The following is a 17,771-nucleotide window of genomic DNA, read 5'->3' on the forward strand; positions in this document are numbered from 1 at the left end:
GTCAGTCCAAAGTCAATCCAGCAGGTGTTTGGGTTGTTTTAATGAGTTGGTGTCAAACAGGGCAGTACTGGTGCACTACACAGCACTATGGGTGTTAAACTGTGACCCCAGCACTGGGAGGGACATGTGGAGCAGCATGACCCTGCTACGGAGGAATGCCAGGGATGTGATCCATGTTCACCCCCTGGGTAGCAGCCAGCACACAGCTGCACCTGCGGAGCCAGGAGCCAGCAGGCTCAGCCACCCCACCTGGTAGTGGCAGGTACAGCCATCCCTATGCAGACCTGGAGGCTAAAAATCCCTGGAGTGGCTTGGTTACTGGGCCTTGAGTTAGGAAAGAGGTGTGGTAGGAGGCTACAGTAAGCTCTGTGGCAAGGAAGTGGCTGGTCCCAGGCTCTCCTGCTTGTGGCACAGTGTTTGACATCGGTGCCTGCCCTGGGGCCTGCTGCTTTCACAGCCAACCTGCCTTCTTTAGGTGATACTGGGGAAGGGGATGGTCAGGGAGTGGCCTCTCCCTCCCCCAGCTTTGGGCCTGGCAGACCCCTGGAGGAGAATGCAAGACATGCTCTGTGTTAGCTGATCCTACTTGTGGGGCAGGGTCAAGGAGGCCAGGCCCTTGCACACAGAGGGGAGGGTTTACTTGGAAAGCCCTTGTTAAGCATGGAGCACAGCCGTGGAAGACTTATCCATGGTCATCTCACTAGAAGCACTATGCAGCACATGCAAGCTAGGTAGGTGCAAACACAAGGTCCTTTCTCCTGCCCCCCAGCTCTTGTTCCTCAGTCAGGGCTCCTCCTCAGATCATCCTTCTACCCTCTGAGGGAAAGGCCTTGCTTCTGCAGAGCTGAGACCATAGAACTGGTGGTGCAATGCAGCTGAGGCCTCCTGCGCTGGGAGCGTATCCCTCCTTCCGTCCCTTGGTGCTTGCATCAATTTCGGGGGATGTTGGGTGGGGGGATTGCTGTGGCAGAAGGCTCCACCCCCCAGATCTCACGGGCATACTCTGTGATGGTTCTGTCACTGGAGAACTTGCCCGAGCACGCGATGTTCCTGATGACTTTCCTTGTCCACTCGCGGGGATCCTGGGAAGAGGAGAGGCAATGTCAGCACTCAGTTGCTCACCCAGCTCTGTCCTGGCTCGCAGCCTTGCAGGGCACTGGCTGGTTTAAAACACCGTGGTGTGGGGCTGCTGAAGCAGCCAAACCTGCCTCGCCCTGCCCCAGGGTGCCTGCACGTTGTGGTGTCCATAAGAAGGGCTCCACTGGAGCACACATCCCACTTACCCCCAGTCTTCCCACTGCACTGCCATGGCCAAAGACCCCATCCTTCCCGCTCAGCAGTGGCCATGTCTTACCAGGAACAGCTGGTCCACTTGGCCTTGGCACTTAATGTAGGCCTCATAGTCTGCAAACACCTTAAACCTGAAACCCAAAGCAGAGTCCGGCTGGGATTTGCCTTCAGGGCAGGACAGACATCTTCCCCTGAGCAGGCAGGGCTCCCACTGAGCAGGGATGCTTCCCAGGACTCACCTGTCGTGGTACATGAGCATGTTCACCACGTCCCTGAAGCAGCCGGGGTCTCGAGGGGAAAAGAAGCCGCTGCTGATCTGGTCGATGGCCTGGCGCAGCTCGGGCAGGCTCTCGTAGTACTCCCGGGCGTTGTACCTGCGCCCAGCAGAGACAGCTCTGCCACTGCTGCTCTTCCTGGGGCCCCCACGTGTCTGGGGCAGGGAGGGCAGGCAACGATGTGGTACGGCTCCTGAGTGAGGGGCCTTGCTCCCAGGGCTGTGTCCATCAGAGCACCCTGCTCATGGCTCAGACCAGGTGTCTGATACACTTTGTGCCATGTCCCACTCACAGCCACTGTGCTCTGGACGAGCTGCATCCTTGCAGCCCAAGGCAAAGGCTGCCTCCAGCCTGCTTTTTCCTGCTCTAGAGCTGCCTAGAGAGGAAGGTGTCCCTCCCAGAGAACATGGCTCTCCCCAGAGAGGAAGGTGTCCCTCCCAGAGAAGATGACTCTCCCCACCAGAGCTGAGCCCTGTATCCCCATCAGATGAGCCCTGGCGTGCACCAACCCTTTCTGATGCAGGGCCTCCACGTCCTCCACCCGCATGCCAAATATGAAGAGGTTTTCTTCGCCTGCCTCCTCGGCCATCTCCACGTTGGCCCCATCCATGGTACCAATGGTGAGGGCCCCGTTCACCATGAACTTCATGTTGCCAGTACCTGAGGCCTCTGTGCCAGCTGTGGAGATCTGCTGGGAGAGATCCGCTGCTGGGATCACTGCCAAATGCAAGAGAGGTGGGAGTTAATCCTTGGCACATTGCAGCTCCCCACAACCAGGACAGCAATACAATCCTGGGCATTTGGCAGTGGCCCTTCTGACCTTGCCCTCAGCCCAAAGAGCACAACTTTGGGGCCAGAGCCAGGCTCAGCTTTGCCATGGCCCCATGCAGCTGCTGCCACTCCTGCATGAAGCTGGCTTCCTGCCCTGTGTGGAGCCCTCAGGCTCTTCCTAGGGGACAGCCAGGTGTCCTGCCACAACTGCCTCTCAGGCCAGCCCGTTCCTGGGCTCAGCTGGGACATGCCCAACTTCTGACATGTGCTTACAGAAGACCAGACATACCCTTCTCAGCCAAGGATACCCGGTAGTTCTCCAGGAAGATGACCTTGAGCTTGTCCCCCACATAGGGGTCGTTGTTGATGACCTCACCAATGGATGTGATGAGTTTGATGATCATCTTGGCCATGTGGTAACCAGGGGCCGCCTGAAGAAGAGCAGCCCAGAAATGGGGAAGGCTTTTAAGGGAGGAAGAGTGTGAGAGATGCCAGTGTGGGGTCCTCAGTGCAGTGAGTCTGGGCCTCACCTCTGCCGTTCACATAGAATCACAGCATGGTTTGGCTTGGAAAGGACCTTTAAAGGACATCTAGTCCAACCCTCCTGCAATAAGCAGGGACATCTTCAACTAGACCAGGTTGCTGAGAGCCCCATCCAACCTATCTTGAATGTTTCCAGTGATGGAGCATCTTTCACCTCTGGGGAACCTGTTCCAGTGGCTCACCACGCTCATTGAAAACATTTCCACCTTAGATCTAATCTACATCAACCCTTCTTCAATTTAAAACCCCTATCCCTTGTTCTATCACAGCAGGTCCTGTTAGAACATTTGTCCCCATCTTTCTTAAAAGGCCCACTTCAACTACTGAAAGACTACAATAAAGACTCCCCAGAGCCTGAAAAATCCTAATTCTCCCAGCCATGAATTAGGAAAAAAGCCCTATTGGGACAAGAAGTCCTGAGCCATGGGGTAATAGTGATGGAGCCTTGCTCAGTCCAGTTAGTCCATGGAGGTGTTCCCTGTTGCTGGCTAATCTACAGCAGGCCCAGCAAAGCCACAGAAAGGGGACAGGAACCTTCCCCACCCACCCCCCAAGTCACGCATGCACAGAGTCTGGAATGCAGGTTACCTTTCCTCCGATCATAATGGTCCTGGGCACAAAGGATTTGGATGGATTACATCTGATGCCTGAAAGAGCAGGGATCATTCTTCAAAATGTTTTCAAATTTGAAAGCTCAAATTTGATCTTAAAAAGAAAAAATTTAAAAATCTTCAGAACTGAAGATAAACTGGGAAGAGTTTTACTGCGTGGATCAGAGGCGGGCTGGGATCTCAGCCCATGTCACAAGGACCTGTCAACCTTACAGGACCCTGAAGCCCAACCAGACATCTGCGGGAGCTGTGGTGGGCAAAAAATGGCCACAGAATCCTTGGGGATTCAGATCCTTGGGGAACTACTCAAGCCAGAACAATGCAGAACTCCAGTGACTTTGCCTCCCTTTGGGAGTGGGCAGGGGCCCCAAGTATACACTGGGAAATGGGCTCGTAACTTGCACCAGGTCAGTCTTGACACCTGCAGAACAGGTGTGGAGGTTACCTGGGCTGGAGAGGTGGGCTGTGAGCTTTTCCCCAGAGCTCTGTATGACCCTTCAGACACTCTGTCTTCCCTCCTGGAGAGAAGCCCTGGCAGTGAGAGGCTGGGGGACACCCCTTGCCTATCAGCCCAGGCAGGACTTACGGTTGTAGAGGGTGATGGCATGCAGGCAGTTCAGCAGTTGCCGCTTGTACTCATGGATTCGCTTCACCTGGACATCAAACATGGACACAGGGTTGATCTTCACCTTGTACTGCTCCTCCAAGTAGGCTGCAAACTTCAGCTTGTTCTCCTGGCAGAAGAATATGAGGAATAGGGTTAGGTTCCCAGGGCTTGCACCAGAAGTGAGCCTTTGCTGCTGGGATGTTCCTGGGAGCATGGTGCTTTTAGCCTTCTTCCCCCAGGCCACCTCCAGTGCATGTTACCTGCTTAACTTTTGCCACATCCCTGATAAAAGTCTCATTATCGATGAAATCCAGTAGCTTCTTCAGCTGGCTCAGATCTGTGACAAAGCCTTCCCCGATTTTCTAAGAGAACAAACCAGGAGAGCAATGTCATGAGACACTTCACAACTGCCCTTCCCCAACAGAGGTGCCACAGTCCTGTTGTGAACTGGAAGAGGCAGTGTGGCCAGGAAAAGGGGCACAGTTTCTCATGGTGAGGTTACTTCTCTGTGTCATAAAGAAGCCCAATGGAAACAGGGCACTTGCAAAACCTCGGACAAGCCTGCCTCTCTCAAGGAGTTTTAGCAGGAAGAGGGAGGATGTGTGCACATGTGCCAAGGCCTCCTGGCAGCTGGAGAAACTGATGGGCAGGACACAGAGATACAATTAATTGCAGGATGATATTCAGCCATGGCATGTCCCAGTGTGATGCAAAAACCTGTGCTAAAGGGCCTGGGAAACAGAAGGGACAGAACTGGGGCTGGGACTCCATGGAAGCTCCTTTGTGCCTATGAAGCTGCACACTTGTCCAGACAGCCTATGGTTGTGCCTGACTGTGTGCAGCCCCCATGAGGGCAGGAACCAGATACAGATTTCTGCAGCTTTTTTTGGCCAATTCTTCTTCATCAACTTTAAAGCCCAGCCAATCTCACACCTCCAAGTACCACAGGCATGGTCCTCCCAGGCTGCCCCCACACAGCTGCCAGGTGTCAGCCTCAGGGCTGACCAGACCACAAGAAGAGGTGACCAAAGGGACACACTCAGCCCCTCACTTCACATGCTCCCCACTCACCTCAGCAATAACGTCAGCCAGTCCTGGGTTGCACAGCAGGAGCCAGCGTCTTGGCGTGATCCCATTGGTCTTGTTCTGAAACTTTTCTGGCTCCAGCTCATAGAAATCCTTGAACCTGGAACACCCGGGAGCTCTGAGCCACCCACCACCACCCAGAGCTGCAGCAGGGCCCCAGCAGTGTGTGCTCCTGACTCAGGGCAGGCTCTGTCAATATCCCTGTAACAGCTGTGAACTCTCTGCTGCCTCTCACCCCCTTCCTCAGCTGTACTGCCAAGAGTTTCACCAGCTCCAAAGGGAGAGAGTCTCTCCAGCAAGGCAACCAAGCAGATCTAAACACCCAGCTTCCCCACCTAACCCTCTCCAGCTGGCAGGCAAAGCCCAGTGAGCAGAGAGAGTGCCTGCCCTGGGTGTGCCCCAACTCACACCGAGTTCTTCACGATGTCAGAGTGGATGCGGGCCACGCCGTTGACGGCGTGGGAGCCAATGACGCAGAGATGAGCCATGTTGATCCGCTTGCAGTCGCCCTCCTCGATCACCGACATCCTCCGCAGACGGTCGATGTCCCCTGGGTACAGAGCTGCCACGCGCTGCAGGCAGGGAGAGGGACGTGAGTGACACAGCCACAGGACCGAGGAGCACTCCCATCCTAAAGGTGGTCACCCCAAGAGCCCCGGAGTTCCCACAGCCTGGGACCCGCCCCTTACATCGAGGTGCATTTGGTTGAGGGCGTAAATGATCTCCAGGTGCCGCGGCAGCAGCTTCTCAAACATGGAGACCGGCCAGCGCTCCAGGGCTTCAGGCAGCACGGTGTGGTTGGTGTAGGCACAGGTCCTTTTTGTGATCTCCCAGGCCTGCATTACAGACAGCAGGTTAATGCACATCCCTCCAGGCCAGGAGGGAAAAGGAAATCCCACAGCTCTTTCCCCTGCAAGGTTCAGCAAGGACCTCCCCGCTCTGCTCACCTTGTCCCAGTCCACTTTCTCCACATCCACCAGGATCCGCATGAGCTCTGGTATGGACAGGGCAGGGTGGGTGTCGTTCAGCTGAATAGCCACCTGCAACACAGACTTGATGGTCTCAGTTCTGGCAGTGACACGACTGTGACAGTGTTCCACATGCTCAGGGCTGGGGTAAGCGTCAGCCCCAAGGTTCCTCTCATGACTCTCAAACCAGAAACAGACAGAGCTCTCAGTAATGGACCTATGCAAACTTTTTAAGTTTTGCTCCAAATTACAAATTTTTCCCTGGGAAAATAGGCCTGGAGATCATCTGGTTTACAGCCCAAATTGCCAGGGTGTTTGTAAAAATGCCCCCCACTTCATCCTGAGTGTCCTGCTCTCCCTCATGAGAGGCAGGTCTGGCTGAAATTTCCCTGGACTCTGCCATGGACTCACCTTGTCTGGGAAGGTTTCAAAGCATGTTCTCACAGGATCTCGGCAGCCGAATTTGGAGGACTTGAAGCGGCGGATGATGTCCTGGAGGGTGGCAGCCACCACAAAGTACTCCTGCTTCAGCCTCAGCTCCTTGCCTTCAAAGAACTGCAAGTGGGGGCACCACATCTATCAGAGCTGCAGCTGCCATCCCCACCTGGCAGCCAAAGCCCTGGAGATGCTCCTCTCCACCCCGAGGGGCTTCCCAACAGGCCTCACAAGTTTTGCCTTGTCTGGCTGCTGTGAGGCTCCTCACCAGGGCAAATGTGCATGTTTCTCACATGTCTCTGATGGGGACAGCAGCTGCAGGGACTCACAAGGGGCATGGCATCCCAAACAGCTGCTTCCAGAGCAACAGAGCCTGCCACATCTGTGCTACTTCTGCAGAGCCAGCATAGCTCCCTCCCTTGCAGCAAAATCCTTTGCAGGGTTTTTGGACAAAGGATTTTGGATTTTCTGCAATAGCCAGAGTGTCTCTGGACACACCAGCTGCCTCCCACACCATGCTTCATGCTGGTCTATTTTAAAACACCAGCAGGGTGTGGGGTAAAGTGCAGGGGATTAGCTTTTCCAGCACAGATGCCAATCCATGACTAGAAATGAGGGCTCGTCCCTTCTGGAACCAGTGCCCAGTGAGTGATTGGCTTGGGACAGCCCCTGCAGTGAGAAAATCCCTTGAATTGGGGATGGAAATGAGACCCCACTGTGTAAACTGACAACTGCCTTCAAATTGAAGGAGCAGGGAACAGAGCAGCTATGTCATATGGGCCAGACTCTTAGCTGCCATCAGTCAGCAAAGACCCTCTGGAACCTGCAGAGCCATACCTGTTCACTGGGAATTACAGGGACAACCTGTTGCATTAAACCAGAACAATAAACACCAGATGGCCATGACCTTCCAGTGCTTGCAAACAAGGAGATACAACTGCAGGAAGGATGATTCTGAGCAACAGGGAAGAGAGGCAAGAGAGTCACTCACGTTATCATTTGGGTACAGGACTCTGGATATGTTTTCTGCCAGGTTTCTGTCCAACACTGCCTCGATGTAGTCACCCATATTGACTGCAGAGAGAGAAATACACACAGTACTGCAGCAGCTGTAGAGATTCAGGCAGGTCCCTCACACCACACTTTTACCTCTTCTCTTGCAGAGAGATTTTGTAACAGGAATATTCAGTTTGGTAATAATGGAATAGGATGGGAATGTACATGTGTGGAGAGCACTGGAGTGACAGGAGGAGATGGGATAAGAGAAAGGCAGATCTCCATGTGCTTCACAAGACACACATATTGGGAAGGACAGGCAAAAACTGAAGGCAGACAGCAGCCAGACAAGGCAAAACAAGGAAGCGAGTGAGCAGCCATCTTGCCTGAGAATGGAGGAGAAATGGGTCTGGGCAGAGAAGCACAACACCATAATCACACTCAACTGCTGAAGGGTTCAAAAGGCTCATCAAAACCTAGCTCACAACTGCCAGTCAAGAACTGAGTAGACTCAAGGGCCATCACCCCATGTCCCACACAAGTTCTCCAAGCAAGGCTGCTTGGACACACACATCTCCTGCCAGTATGGAAGAATAAATCAAATCTGTCCAATCTAAAGCCTTCCCCTTCTGTGACAGCCTAGCATTGACATGTGGTGTGTTAGTTGCCCTGTATCTGCTCTTCAGCACTACAATTAGACCTGCAAGATGCACCTAAAGCAAACCAACAGTAGGATGGGCTGTGCTGCTGTTCTGCTTCAGCACTAAAGGATGATGCTGCACAGAAATGACCCTCCCTGGAGAGTCTGCAGCTCATTTGGTGACGTAGGGAATCCAGTGGCAGGTGGTCTGCCACTGGGGGAAGGCATAAGGCAGGTTGTGAGAGCATGACAAGTGTGATGGGAACAGAAGGAGAATGGGTGGGTGTTCTGGTGTATAAGGGCTCTGGAAGCAGTTGTGGGGTAGTGTGATCCATGGATGTGCACACAGTGCTGTGTTTTGGAGCTAGCTATGAGATAAAGACAAAGCAGGCCAGATGTGAAGTGCTGTGCCAGGTGCCATGCACAAAGGGACAACTGTGTCCCAGACTGGCCAGAAGAGACGCAGTGGAGGGACAGCACTTACATTCCTGGAGGTTGAAGTCGTTGGGTGCCTTGGCAGACCAGAGTCTCATGGTGTTCACAGTGTTGTTCTTGTATCCAGGCACTGGGGTGTCGTAAGGCATGGCAAGGACAACCTGCAAAAGGACAGTTTTCCCCTCTGGTTACAGCACAGTGGCCTCAGAGGAGGTGGGAGAGCGGCTGAAACCTCTGCAGGGAGAATCCAGAGGGCAAAGACAAGTCCTGGCTGTGGAAGGAATACTCACCTCACTAAAATACACGTGCTGACCTTCCTACACCTGTACCTTCCTGTAACTGGGGTACCTATCAGAGCACTGAAAGCACCCTCAGCTGCCCACTGTGATTCTGTCTGTGCTGGGGTAGAGCCAGGGCAGCTTGGACCTTTGTGTTTCCATCTGGGATTAACTCCACAGACTGAATCCTGCCCATTAGCCTTCTGCAACCTGCCAGGACCAAACCCTACCACTGCAGCACCATTTCCAGAGCCATTCACCCAATATTCAGGGTTTGTTGAACCTGCCTGGATAAATCCACTGAGATCTCCAGCACCTGAACTGAACATGAGTGTGAAACTCTTTGTGCAGTTTCCAGATGATGCTTAAGCCTCAGGAGGGTGCACACGTGGCTACGGGGAGTAACCCTGGAGCTCCCAGCTCACACAGCAGGGAAAACCTGGGCAGATCATCAGAGCATGTTGGTCCTGAACAGCCTCTTTGTGCTGGCATCAGCAACACCTCCCCTCTGGGGAGAATCAGCTCAGGCTCTCCAAGCTGCTGTTACCAGCTCCGAACATGGAAGCAGGCAGGGAGCCTGCCCAGGGACTGGGGCACACATCACATGAACTCAGCCATGCTATATTTGGAGACTTCATCTTTGGCTTTTTTGAACCTTTCCAACTTGTTCCCTTAGCAGCACTATCTGAAAATTCACCTCCTTGTAGGAAGCAGTGTTTGGGATCCCTGAAACCCCAGACTACCAGCAGGATCAGAAGAAAGGCATGATGAAATGCAATGGCTCTTGGTCCCCAAGAGGATGCCTGCTGCACTTGGGGGCCAGAGAGCTCTGGCACGGTGCCACCAAGATGTTCACTGTGCTGGTGCTGTGGTGTTGAACCCCTGCACTGTTATCCTGGCAATGGCCTAGGTCACTGCACAGCCTCTGACAACCAGAAATAAAATGCTGTATTTCTCCTCTGAGCAGGCCCAGGTGACTCTAACTGAGCTTCAGCTCTTGGTGCTGAAGGGAATGGCCGGGCTCTGTGACCGTGAGCTCCCCAGAGGAACCAAGCTGGTTCATCAGGCTGAGAGACCTGATGAACATTATGGAAACAAGGCTAGGTCATCTTCCTGAACCACAGAGAAATTAATTGTCCTTCCTTCCTCCATCCTGAGCAGAGATTACAGAGGAGAGGCTGAAGCATCTTTAGTATTTTTAATAAACCTGTGCCTTCATCAGCTGCGAGATGGGAATGCACCTACGATGCATCAGCCTGTGCCTTGAACAAGCACGAGCTCCTGAAGTACAGCATTACCTCCTCAACTGTGGGAGAGGCTGAAGGAGTGTTTGTGCCCCATGATGCCACAAAACAAGGCCTCCACGCAGACTGGAGACTAGAAACCACACCTCCAGCCCATTGGGCTGCTCTGGGAAAGAGGAACCTGCTCTCATGACAAGAGTTAAACACCCATGGGATTGCTCCATGCCCCTGCACAGCAGCAGCACCAGAACCACCTGAAAATCCACAGGGTGTGAGTGAGCAGTGGCCAGGAGCAGGGTGGAAGGAGCCTACACTTCTCCTCCAACATAAATCCATGCAAGACTGGGGCTTTGCCCTGGAGATCAATAGAGAAGGAGGCCCCAAGCTAACTGAAGTTGCTATCCTCCTTTTTTCTCAAATCCTGCTGCAACAAATCAACAAAAATTTTTATTTCCTCAAATCCCCTAGTCTACCAAGTCACCTTCCTAACTAGGTAGCAGAGAGAGTTTGGCCAGTCTGGGAGAGAAGCAAAGCCTGAACACCTCAGGTAGCCCAGGGTGGCTACCCTCCCCATCCCAGCAGGGAGACAGATGGTGGTACCTGGGTGTTGATCCACTTCACCCCGTCGGGAGTGTGCTCCACACGGCCGTAGAAGTGCACCGGGAGCATGTACTCGGGGCGGGCCTTCTCCCAGGGGTTGCCGTAGCGCAGCCAGTCGTCCGCCTCCTCCACCTGCAAGAGGCACACGGGCTTCAAGGAATGGCTCGTGGCTCCAAGTGAAGGCTGAACACGGCTCTTTGAAGGGAGACCGGTTTAAAAGCAAAGCTTCAGCAAGCTGGCTTTAAAAATGGGTATGTAGAGGCCTCTAGAGGATAGCTGGGCTTTCCAAAGCTTGGATGACTGCATCCCAGCTGGTATAAATAAATCAGCCTCTACAGACTTTGCAGCACTGTTCAGGTTTAAGCCATCCAAACTGCACAGACCACTGCACTCAGTCTGTCTCCAGGCCTTTACATCCAGTTTGACTGTGGATATTGTGGAATATGTGGCATGTGGGACCCACTGGTGCTCTTCCTGGCCACAAGCCACACCCTGTACACCGGGTCTTGTTAACTGCTCTGTCCTCTGCCAGACAGGGTTTCTCCTCTCAGCTCACAACTGTGGCAACGGGAGCAAAGTGAATCCATCAGAGCCACCTAGGCTGGTATTATCCAGAGATGCTTTGTACCTCCAGGCATTTCTCTGCTGTGGGGGGAGGGAAGTAAAGGAAGGAGGGAAGTAAAGGAAGGAGGAGATAGTGGGACAAGGAAGGGCAAGGCAGGGGGGAGGGCCACAGCCCGGCATGCCACCACCCCTGTTCTTTTTTAAGAAACTCGAAGTCAAATACAGGGGAAGCTTTCCCCTCCCTGTTTTCACCATTTATGGGGCCTAGCATTGCAGCTTCTTTGTGGAGAGAGGGAGGAAAAAACAACCTTCAAACCTCTCATCCTCCCTGACTCATGGAGAAGTATTTTAAGAGGAAAAAGGTACTTTATGCTCCAAAGCAAGGTAAGTCTCCAGCTGGAAACCATTTCCTGACATACACTAAGGAAAACTGCTGGCTGGGGCAGTTTTTCAGCCTATTTTCACTTGAAAATAATATGATCACTAATGCTACAGGAAAATCCCTGTTTAAGCCCTGTCTGCCACTGACCCAGGGAACCCACAAGAGCAGCTACCACCCCAGGCACTTGCCTATGTTCCATCATGATCAAAATCCTTTGCCAGACACCTTCCTGAGGCCCTTAGGCACACCTCCATCCTTAGTCTGACTGCTTGCTGACTCACTGCCAAGTTGGATGGGACTCTGGGGTTGTTGCAGCTGCACTGTGGAGACTCAGGCAGGGACACCTCTGGCCTCAGCCATGCCCTGTGGCTCAACTCCCACATCATCTTGCCCAGTGACAGACTCAAATGCCCACTTTAGGAGCAGCTCAAGGCACTGCAGTTCATTTTACGTGTCCAGGCCTTGTCCACAGCATGAAACAGAGGGAGAAAGAGGGACCTGAGTTTGCCAAGTTACCTGCCAGCCATCAACAATCTTCTGGTTGAAAATCCCAAACTCATAGCGGATGCCGTAACCGTAAGCTGCCAGACCCAGCGTGGCCATGGAGTCCAGGAAACAGGCTGTAAGAGTCCAGGAAACAGGCTGTAGGAGCAGAGGACAGGCACACTGCAAAGAACCTCACTCCTTGCTTGCTGCACTTGCTTGTGTGCACAGAGATGAGGAGCTCCCACAACAGTGCTGCTGGAAATGTTTACTACTCAGAGGAAACCCATGTGCAGAAGGCACACAAGGAGACAGTCTGCAGCAGGACTCTGTGTGGTCACTCAGGTCCTGCCGAGCGACCACAAACCCCCAAAATTGTTGGTGACAAGGACAGGTCACCAAAACCCCCAATCCAGCCTTGTTGCAGTGAGAGCTCTTCTAAACTTGCCCTGCTCTAAGCCTGTCTGCCCAGTAAAGCAGAGCTTCTGACACCAACCTGCTGCACCACTAGCTACTTAACTATTATTGCTTCCAAAGGAAACCCTTCCAGCTCTCTATCCAGGCAGTTCTGGTAAAGATCAGCCCCAGCATTTACTCCACGCTGGGGAGCTCTCATCTCCAGCTGTCCCACTGGACAGGCAGACTGAAATAGCAGCCAACAATCTGCCTGTGTGAGAGCTGTTGAGTGCCTCTGAGAAGTGAGAGATTTCATGGGGAGGTGAGGAGAAAGGCTCCCGACAGCCTCTTCCAGCCGCAGCCCTGCCTGCTGCACTGTGGAACACACACCGACAGCTCCGGGCTGCTCTCACTGGGGAGGGGATGTTTCTGGCCAGCCAGGAGCAGGCAGGAGGGTACCACACTGCTGAAGGCCTGTGGGGCAGATGCCAGTGGTGAGGGTGTGACAGCCACACCACCCTGGGTCCCCACACACTCTGCATGAGGAGGGGGCTCCCCTCCCCCTGCATTACCTGCCAGCCGGCCCAGGCCTCCATTTCCCAGCCCAGCATCTTCTTCAATTTCTTCCAGCTCCTCCAAGTCCAAACCCAGCTGTTGGGGAAGACCGCAGCAGAACATGTCACCAAACAAACCCCATGTCCTGAGCTGCTCTCTAAGGAGGGCAAACACATCCCAAAATCACCCATACTGAGGGAAATTAAACCCACAAGGTCTCTGTATCCCTCCCCACCACTCCCCACAAAGCATCTCACCAGCCCCTAGTCCTTGGGCAGCCCAATTAATTGGAAAACAATTAATTCTATCACCAAATGTCGCTTTCCCATGAAGAAGGTTTCCTTAGAGACTTCAGACAAAACACTCATCCCCTGGCAACCCCTCAGGTCAGGATGTCCTTTGACCAAACTCGACATTGGAGACAGCATGGGGAGAATGGTCAAGCCAGTGCGCAAGGGACCCCTGAGTCCTGCCTTGGGCAGGGGAGGTCATCCCTCTGTTCGTGCCCATTGAGTCCTTGAGGAAGGGCATGGCCAGGCTGGCAGCAGTGACTGCAGCATTCACCATCACTCTCTGTGCTTCCCACATCCTGCCCAGCCTGCCACTGAGCTCCTTGGCTGCAGTCTGTGGCTGGAAGTGGTTGCCTGCATCTCTTGAGCCATTTGTTCTATGGCCTGGGAGTCCCTGCCAGATGAAGGCTAAGCCTGCCAGGAGCAAGGACTCTCCAGGAGTCCAGAGGTGCAGACTCTCAGAGTCTGGTGCCAGGGGGGACAGCAGGGTGTCAAGCCAATACCACAGCTGCTCCCCAAACTGTTTTCCCAGCACTTCAATCATCTGCAACCACCAGATGGGAAAGCCTCATGCACAGGATGATGGGGACATAAAAACTGAGACAAATTCTCTCAGTGACAGAGCCATGCTAGATACAAGACCTCTGAACCAACCTGGCCACTGGCCATGATGAGCTCCACAAGCTGGAGGCTACAGCAAAGGAAGCCTCCACTAGCATGTTGGGCCAAATCTGCACTTGGAAAGTGTCTTGCAAAGGAACTTAGAGGATGCTCCCTGAAGAAAACCAGCCTGCCCTCTGAGGCATTGATACCTCAGAGAGGAAACAGGTGCCTCCCTGGAAATCCCTTCCTATCTCTTGGCAGGGAAAGTGCTTGCCAGGATGTTTCAGCAGCAACTGTAGTACCTCATTTTGAGACACAGTGGAGTGCCCAACTTCTGCTAGAAGTGTAACATAGATCAATCTGGTGGGGCAGAGGGAGGGCAGAGGGGAAGCTGGGAGAAATAAAGCCTTTGGGTGAGAAAGCCAAAAACCTCACATTCTGTCAAAAAAGGTCACGGTGCTGTTGCAGAGATGTCTGCAAATAACCATATAAGTAAGTAACCATGGCCTCACATTAGTGATTGCCTTGGTGATATCCAGCTGATTTTTTTTCCAGATGGAAATCATCTGAGGACATTTTACTTCAAGCAAATCATTTCCTTCCTTTCTCCCTTCCCACCAATTAACTTCTACTTGGCAGCACTGCTGCTGTGCCTGTGTACCTCCAATGTATGAACCATAATTTGGTGTTTTGCTGCTCCAGTCTCCTCTTCTGGCCCAGTCTCTCCCACTAGACTACATCTCCTATGATAAAACATCATCTCTCCTACTAATGGAAAGCTCTTTGCAGCCTGTGACTCCCATGTCCTTTGGGATACTAGGTGTTGTTTTCAGTATACACTTCTGGGCTCTTCCATTCACTACAGGGAAATGGTGGTTTGAAAAAAAATGTACTCCAACTTCAAGGCATCCCAAGCCCCCCCACCACTGTCTTCTCTAGGAAATGAAAAACACTAAGACAGAGCCAAGCTTCATTTTGTATAGTCCAAATAACACAACATTCTCAGGCAAAGCCCTGAGAAATAGATACTCAGCCCTCTGTGTGGAAAAGTTTAGCCTCGGGGGGACCCTGGTACCTCCAAGACTTTACCTGGTAAATGGCTTCGTCACAAGCATTCTGCAGGCCCAGGTTCACCATGGTGTTCTGCAGAGTGCGACCCATATAGAACTCCAGGGACAGGTAGTAAATGCGCTGAGGAGGCAAAGCGAGACACTTACACACAGCACAGCACTTTGCTTTCACCAAAGCTGCTTAAAATCAAGAGCAGACCCAAGCATTTTCCAGAGTAGGGATGTCTTCCCAGACTGGCTTTTGGCGCCTGCTCCTGAACACCACGCACCAGAGTTGTTTGTCAGAAGAATTTCATGCGGGACGCCGGCCAAGCCTCCACCACGCATTCCCTGCCAACAGCCTTCTATAGAAAAATCTCGCTGCCTGTTAAGTGTTTCCCTAATTAACTCAGGGCAAGTATTATCTAGGATGCTGAATGATATATTTATACACTGTCAGGCTCAGCTGAGGTGATGTTTACGCTGGGCTTTTAAAGCTTTCCCATGCTAGGCTGAAGCTGATCCAGTCTCCCAAAAGCCAGAGCAAGCCCCCTGCCCCATGCAGGCTGGCTGGGCCAGCACCTTCCTGCGAGCAATTTTCCAGCACTCCCATCTCATGGGTCCTCCTGCTCACCCCTCACTCAGTTTCATGCCCGTTTCATCCTGTTGAACAAGTAAATTGTCCCATAGGTGGCAGGGTTCCTGGCACGACTGTGCAGTGACCTTCCAAGTTTGAGAGGAGCCGTGTCTGTGCCGCAAATGCTAACGAAAGCCTATTTGTGGGATGAGGAGCAGGCTGTGCAAACTTCTCCCCTCACTCAAGATTCATCACTGTGGATACTTTTATAAATAAACTGGAATTTTTAATAGAGCAATAACCTGGCTTCAAATTGTGCTTTCCCCTGAATCTCTTTCCACTGTAGTGTGGATTTTTCCCCACTAAGCAGCAGGATTACCCACTCTGCCACCTCTGCTGGGAGTTCCCTGGGGCTCATCAGAAAGACTGAAATCATCGCACATAAATGCTCTGCTCCTTTCAGTCTCCTGCAGGGGCACATTTCTGGTGAAAATCTAAGTGTAGAGAAAAGTGAGCAAACTCAGTCCAGGCTCCTCTGAGCCTTTATAGGATCTGTACAATCCCTTCTGTTGGTGTTGCAATACAGATCAGGGTGCACTTGTGTGAGTTAGGATAAAAGGGAGAGTCCCATGCAACAGTGTAACTCCCCGAGTATCTGCAGCCATTCTGTCGTGAAAGTGCACTTTGTTTTTTGTTTCATGGCAATTTTCATAATCTTGGGGAAAGAGCTGACTCAGGGAGGTGGTTGCCTGCACCCTGGGAAGGTATGTGCCTTTCTCAGTACATACCTGCTCTCTGTGGCACCCCAGTCAAGTGCTCGATTGGGTCTTAATTCAAAAGGATTAGGGCTGAATTATGTCTTGCAGCCCCCAACACCTCCAGCATCACTGTCCTGACTTGGCAAGTGGGGAGGAGCTTGTCTGGTTTTCACCAGCAAGAAACTCCTCTCCAGCCTCAAAGCTGAGCTGCCTGCATGTTCTGCAGGAGTGAAGTCAGGACACAGCTGTGCTGAGCCATGGAGGTGATGATGCTCACAGGGGACACCACTGTGGCAGTGTGAGTGCAGGAGGTGACCGTGGTGGAGCACGCAGAGGAGCTGGCAGCAGCAAGGCCCACGCAAGAACATGCTCAGAGTGGGACCACAGGAGACATGGCTGTGACCAGGTGCAGGGGGACACAATTATGAAAGCGTCCGAGGGGGAACAATGCTGCAGCAAGGTTCATTGGAACAGGACTGCAAGAGTTTATGGGGACACAGTCACAGCGAACTGCACAAGGGACATGGCTGGGGTGACGTCCGTGGGGACACAGGCCTGGCAAGATGTGTGTGAGCGACATGGCTGAGGCAAGGCTCATGGGCACACAGCCACAGCAATGCCCACAGGGGCACGGCCACAGCAGGGTGTGTGTGAGCGATGCAGGTGTCATGATGCCCGCAGGGAAGAAATCATGGTGGGATGCATGAGAGGCACGGCCATGGCAAGGGGCCCCACAGCCAGGTGCACACAAGGGACAACGCCCCTGGGTCACACCCGCAGTGACACCGGCCAGGTAGACCCGGAGACACCCTTGGTGAAGGCACAGCCGCCCAGCCCCGGTCCCTCGTCCCGCCGCGGCTCACCTTGGGGTCCCGCTCGTAGTAGTGCTGCTGGGTGCGGATCCAGCGGCCCACCAGGTGGTCGCGCACCGTGTGGGCCAGCGCGAAGTAGTAGTCGCGGGGGGTGGCGACGTTGCGGTCCTTGACGAGGGTGAAGTGGAGGTGGCGATTGAAGCTCTTACGCACCTCGGCCACGTCCCCCAGCCCCGCGATGCCCCGCACGCTGATCTGCTTCCGACGGTCCCCGTCGCTCAGCGGCGCCGCCATCCCGCCGCCGCCGCCGCCCCGCGGGCTCCGCCGCCGCTGGCGATGCCTCCGCCGCAGCCGGGGCCGAGGCAGGGCCGGGGCAGGGCCGGGGCCGCCGCGCCTGCGCCTCCTCCGCCCGCGACGAGGCGGGGCCGGCGCCGCTGCCGGGGCGGGCCGAGGGGGACCGGGAGAGGGACTGGGGACTGGGATGGCGTGGGAGGCTGGGATGGCACCGGGGGACTGGGATGCC

General features: G+C 53.7%; 1 protein-coding gene across 2 annotated transcripts; it reads right to left on the reverse strand.

Moving 5' to 3' along the window:
- Window positions 1-12: 12 nt before the first annotated feature.
- On the reverse strand, window positions 13-17,602 carry LOC116441850 (glycogen phosphorylase, brain form). Of its 2 annotated transcripts, none has more exons than XM_032104217.1 (20): window positions 17,300-17,602; window positions 15,142-15,243; window positions 13,177-13,255; window positions 12,242-12,367; window positions 10,780-10,911; window positions 8,707-8,818; window positions 7,578-7,660; window positions 6,563-6,706; window positions 6,131-6,223; window positions 5,873-6,019; window positions 5,592-5,755; window positions 5,169-5,283; window positions 4,358-4,459; window positions 4,077-4,224; window positions 3,468-3,526; window positions 2,626-2,767; window positions 2,075-2,282; window positions 1,530-1,664; window positions 1,355-1,421; window positions 13-1,082 (listed from the first exon to the last, which is right to left on the reverse strand). In XM_032104217.1, exons 2-20 carry the CDS (start codon window positions 15,165-15,167, stop codon window positions 930-932), a joined length of 2,235 nt encoding a protein of 744 aa, XP_031960108.1. In that variant the 5' UTR covers window positions 15,168-15,243; window positions 17,300-17,602; the 3' UTR covers window positions 13-929. The 2 variants fall into 2 exon arrangements, with proteins under 2 accessions (XP_031960108.1, XP_031960107.1); XM_032104216.1 differs by having other exon boundaries at window positions 12,242-12,345; window positions 17,300-17,601.
- Between the last annotated feature and the right edge of the window lie 169 nt (window positions 17,603-17,771).

This window comes from Corvus moneduloides, chromosome 3 (genome assembly GCF_009650955.1).
Source record: "Corvus moneduloides isolate bCorMon1 chromosome 3, bCorMon1.pri, whole genome shotgun sequence".
NCBI lineage: Eukaryota > Metazoa > Chordata > Aves > Passeriformes > Corvidae > Corvus > Corvus moneduloides.

What these genes read in the sequence shown, in the direction of transcription:
- LOC116441850 (XM_032104216.1), bottom strand. Translation starts at nt 17,542, where the DNA reads ATGGCGGCGCCGCTGAGCGACGGGGACCGTCGGAAGCAGATCAGCGTG. An exon ending in AGAAAGTGGACTGGGACAAG is followed by an intron (nt 6,020 to 6,130) that starts GTGAGCAGAGCG and finishes TCTGTAATGCAG; the next exon opens with GCCTGGGAGATCACAAAAAG. An exon ending in CCATTATGATCGGAGGAAAG is followed by an intron (nt 2,768 to 3,467) that starts GTAACCTGCATT and finishes GCTCTTCTTCAG; the next exon opens with GCGGCCCCTGGTTACCACAT.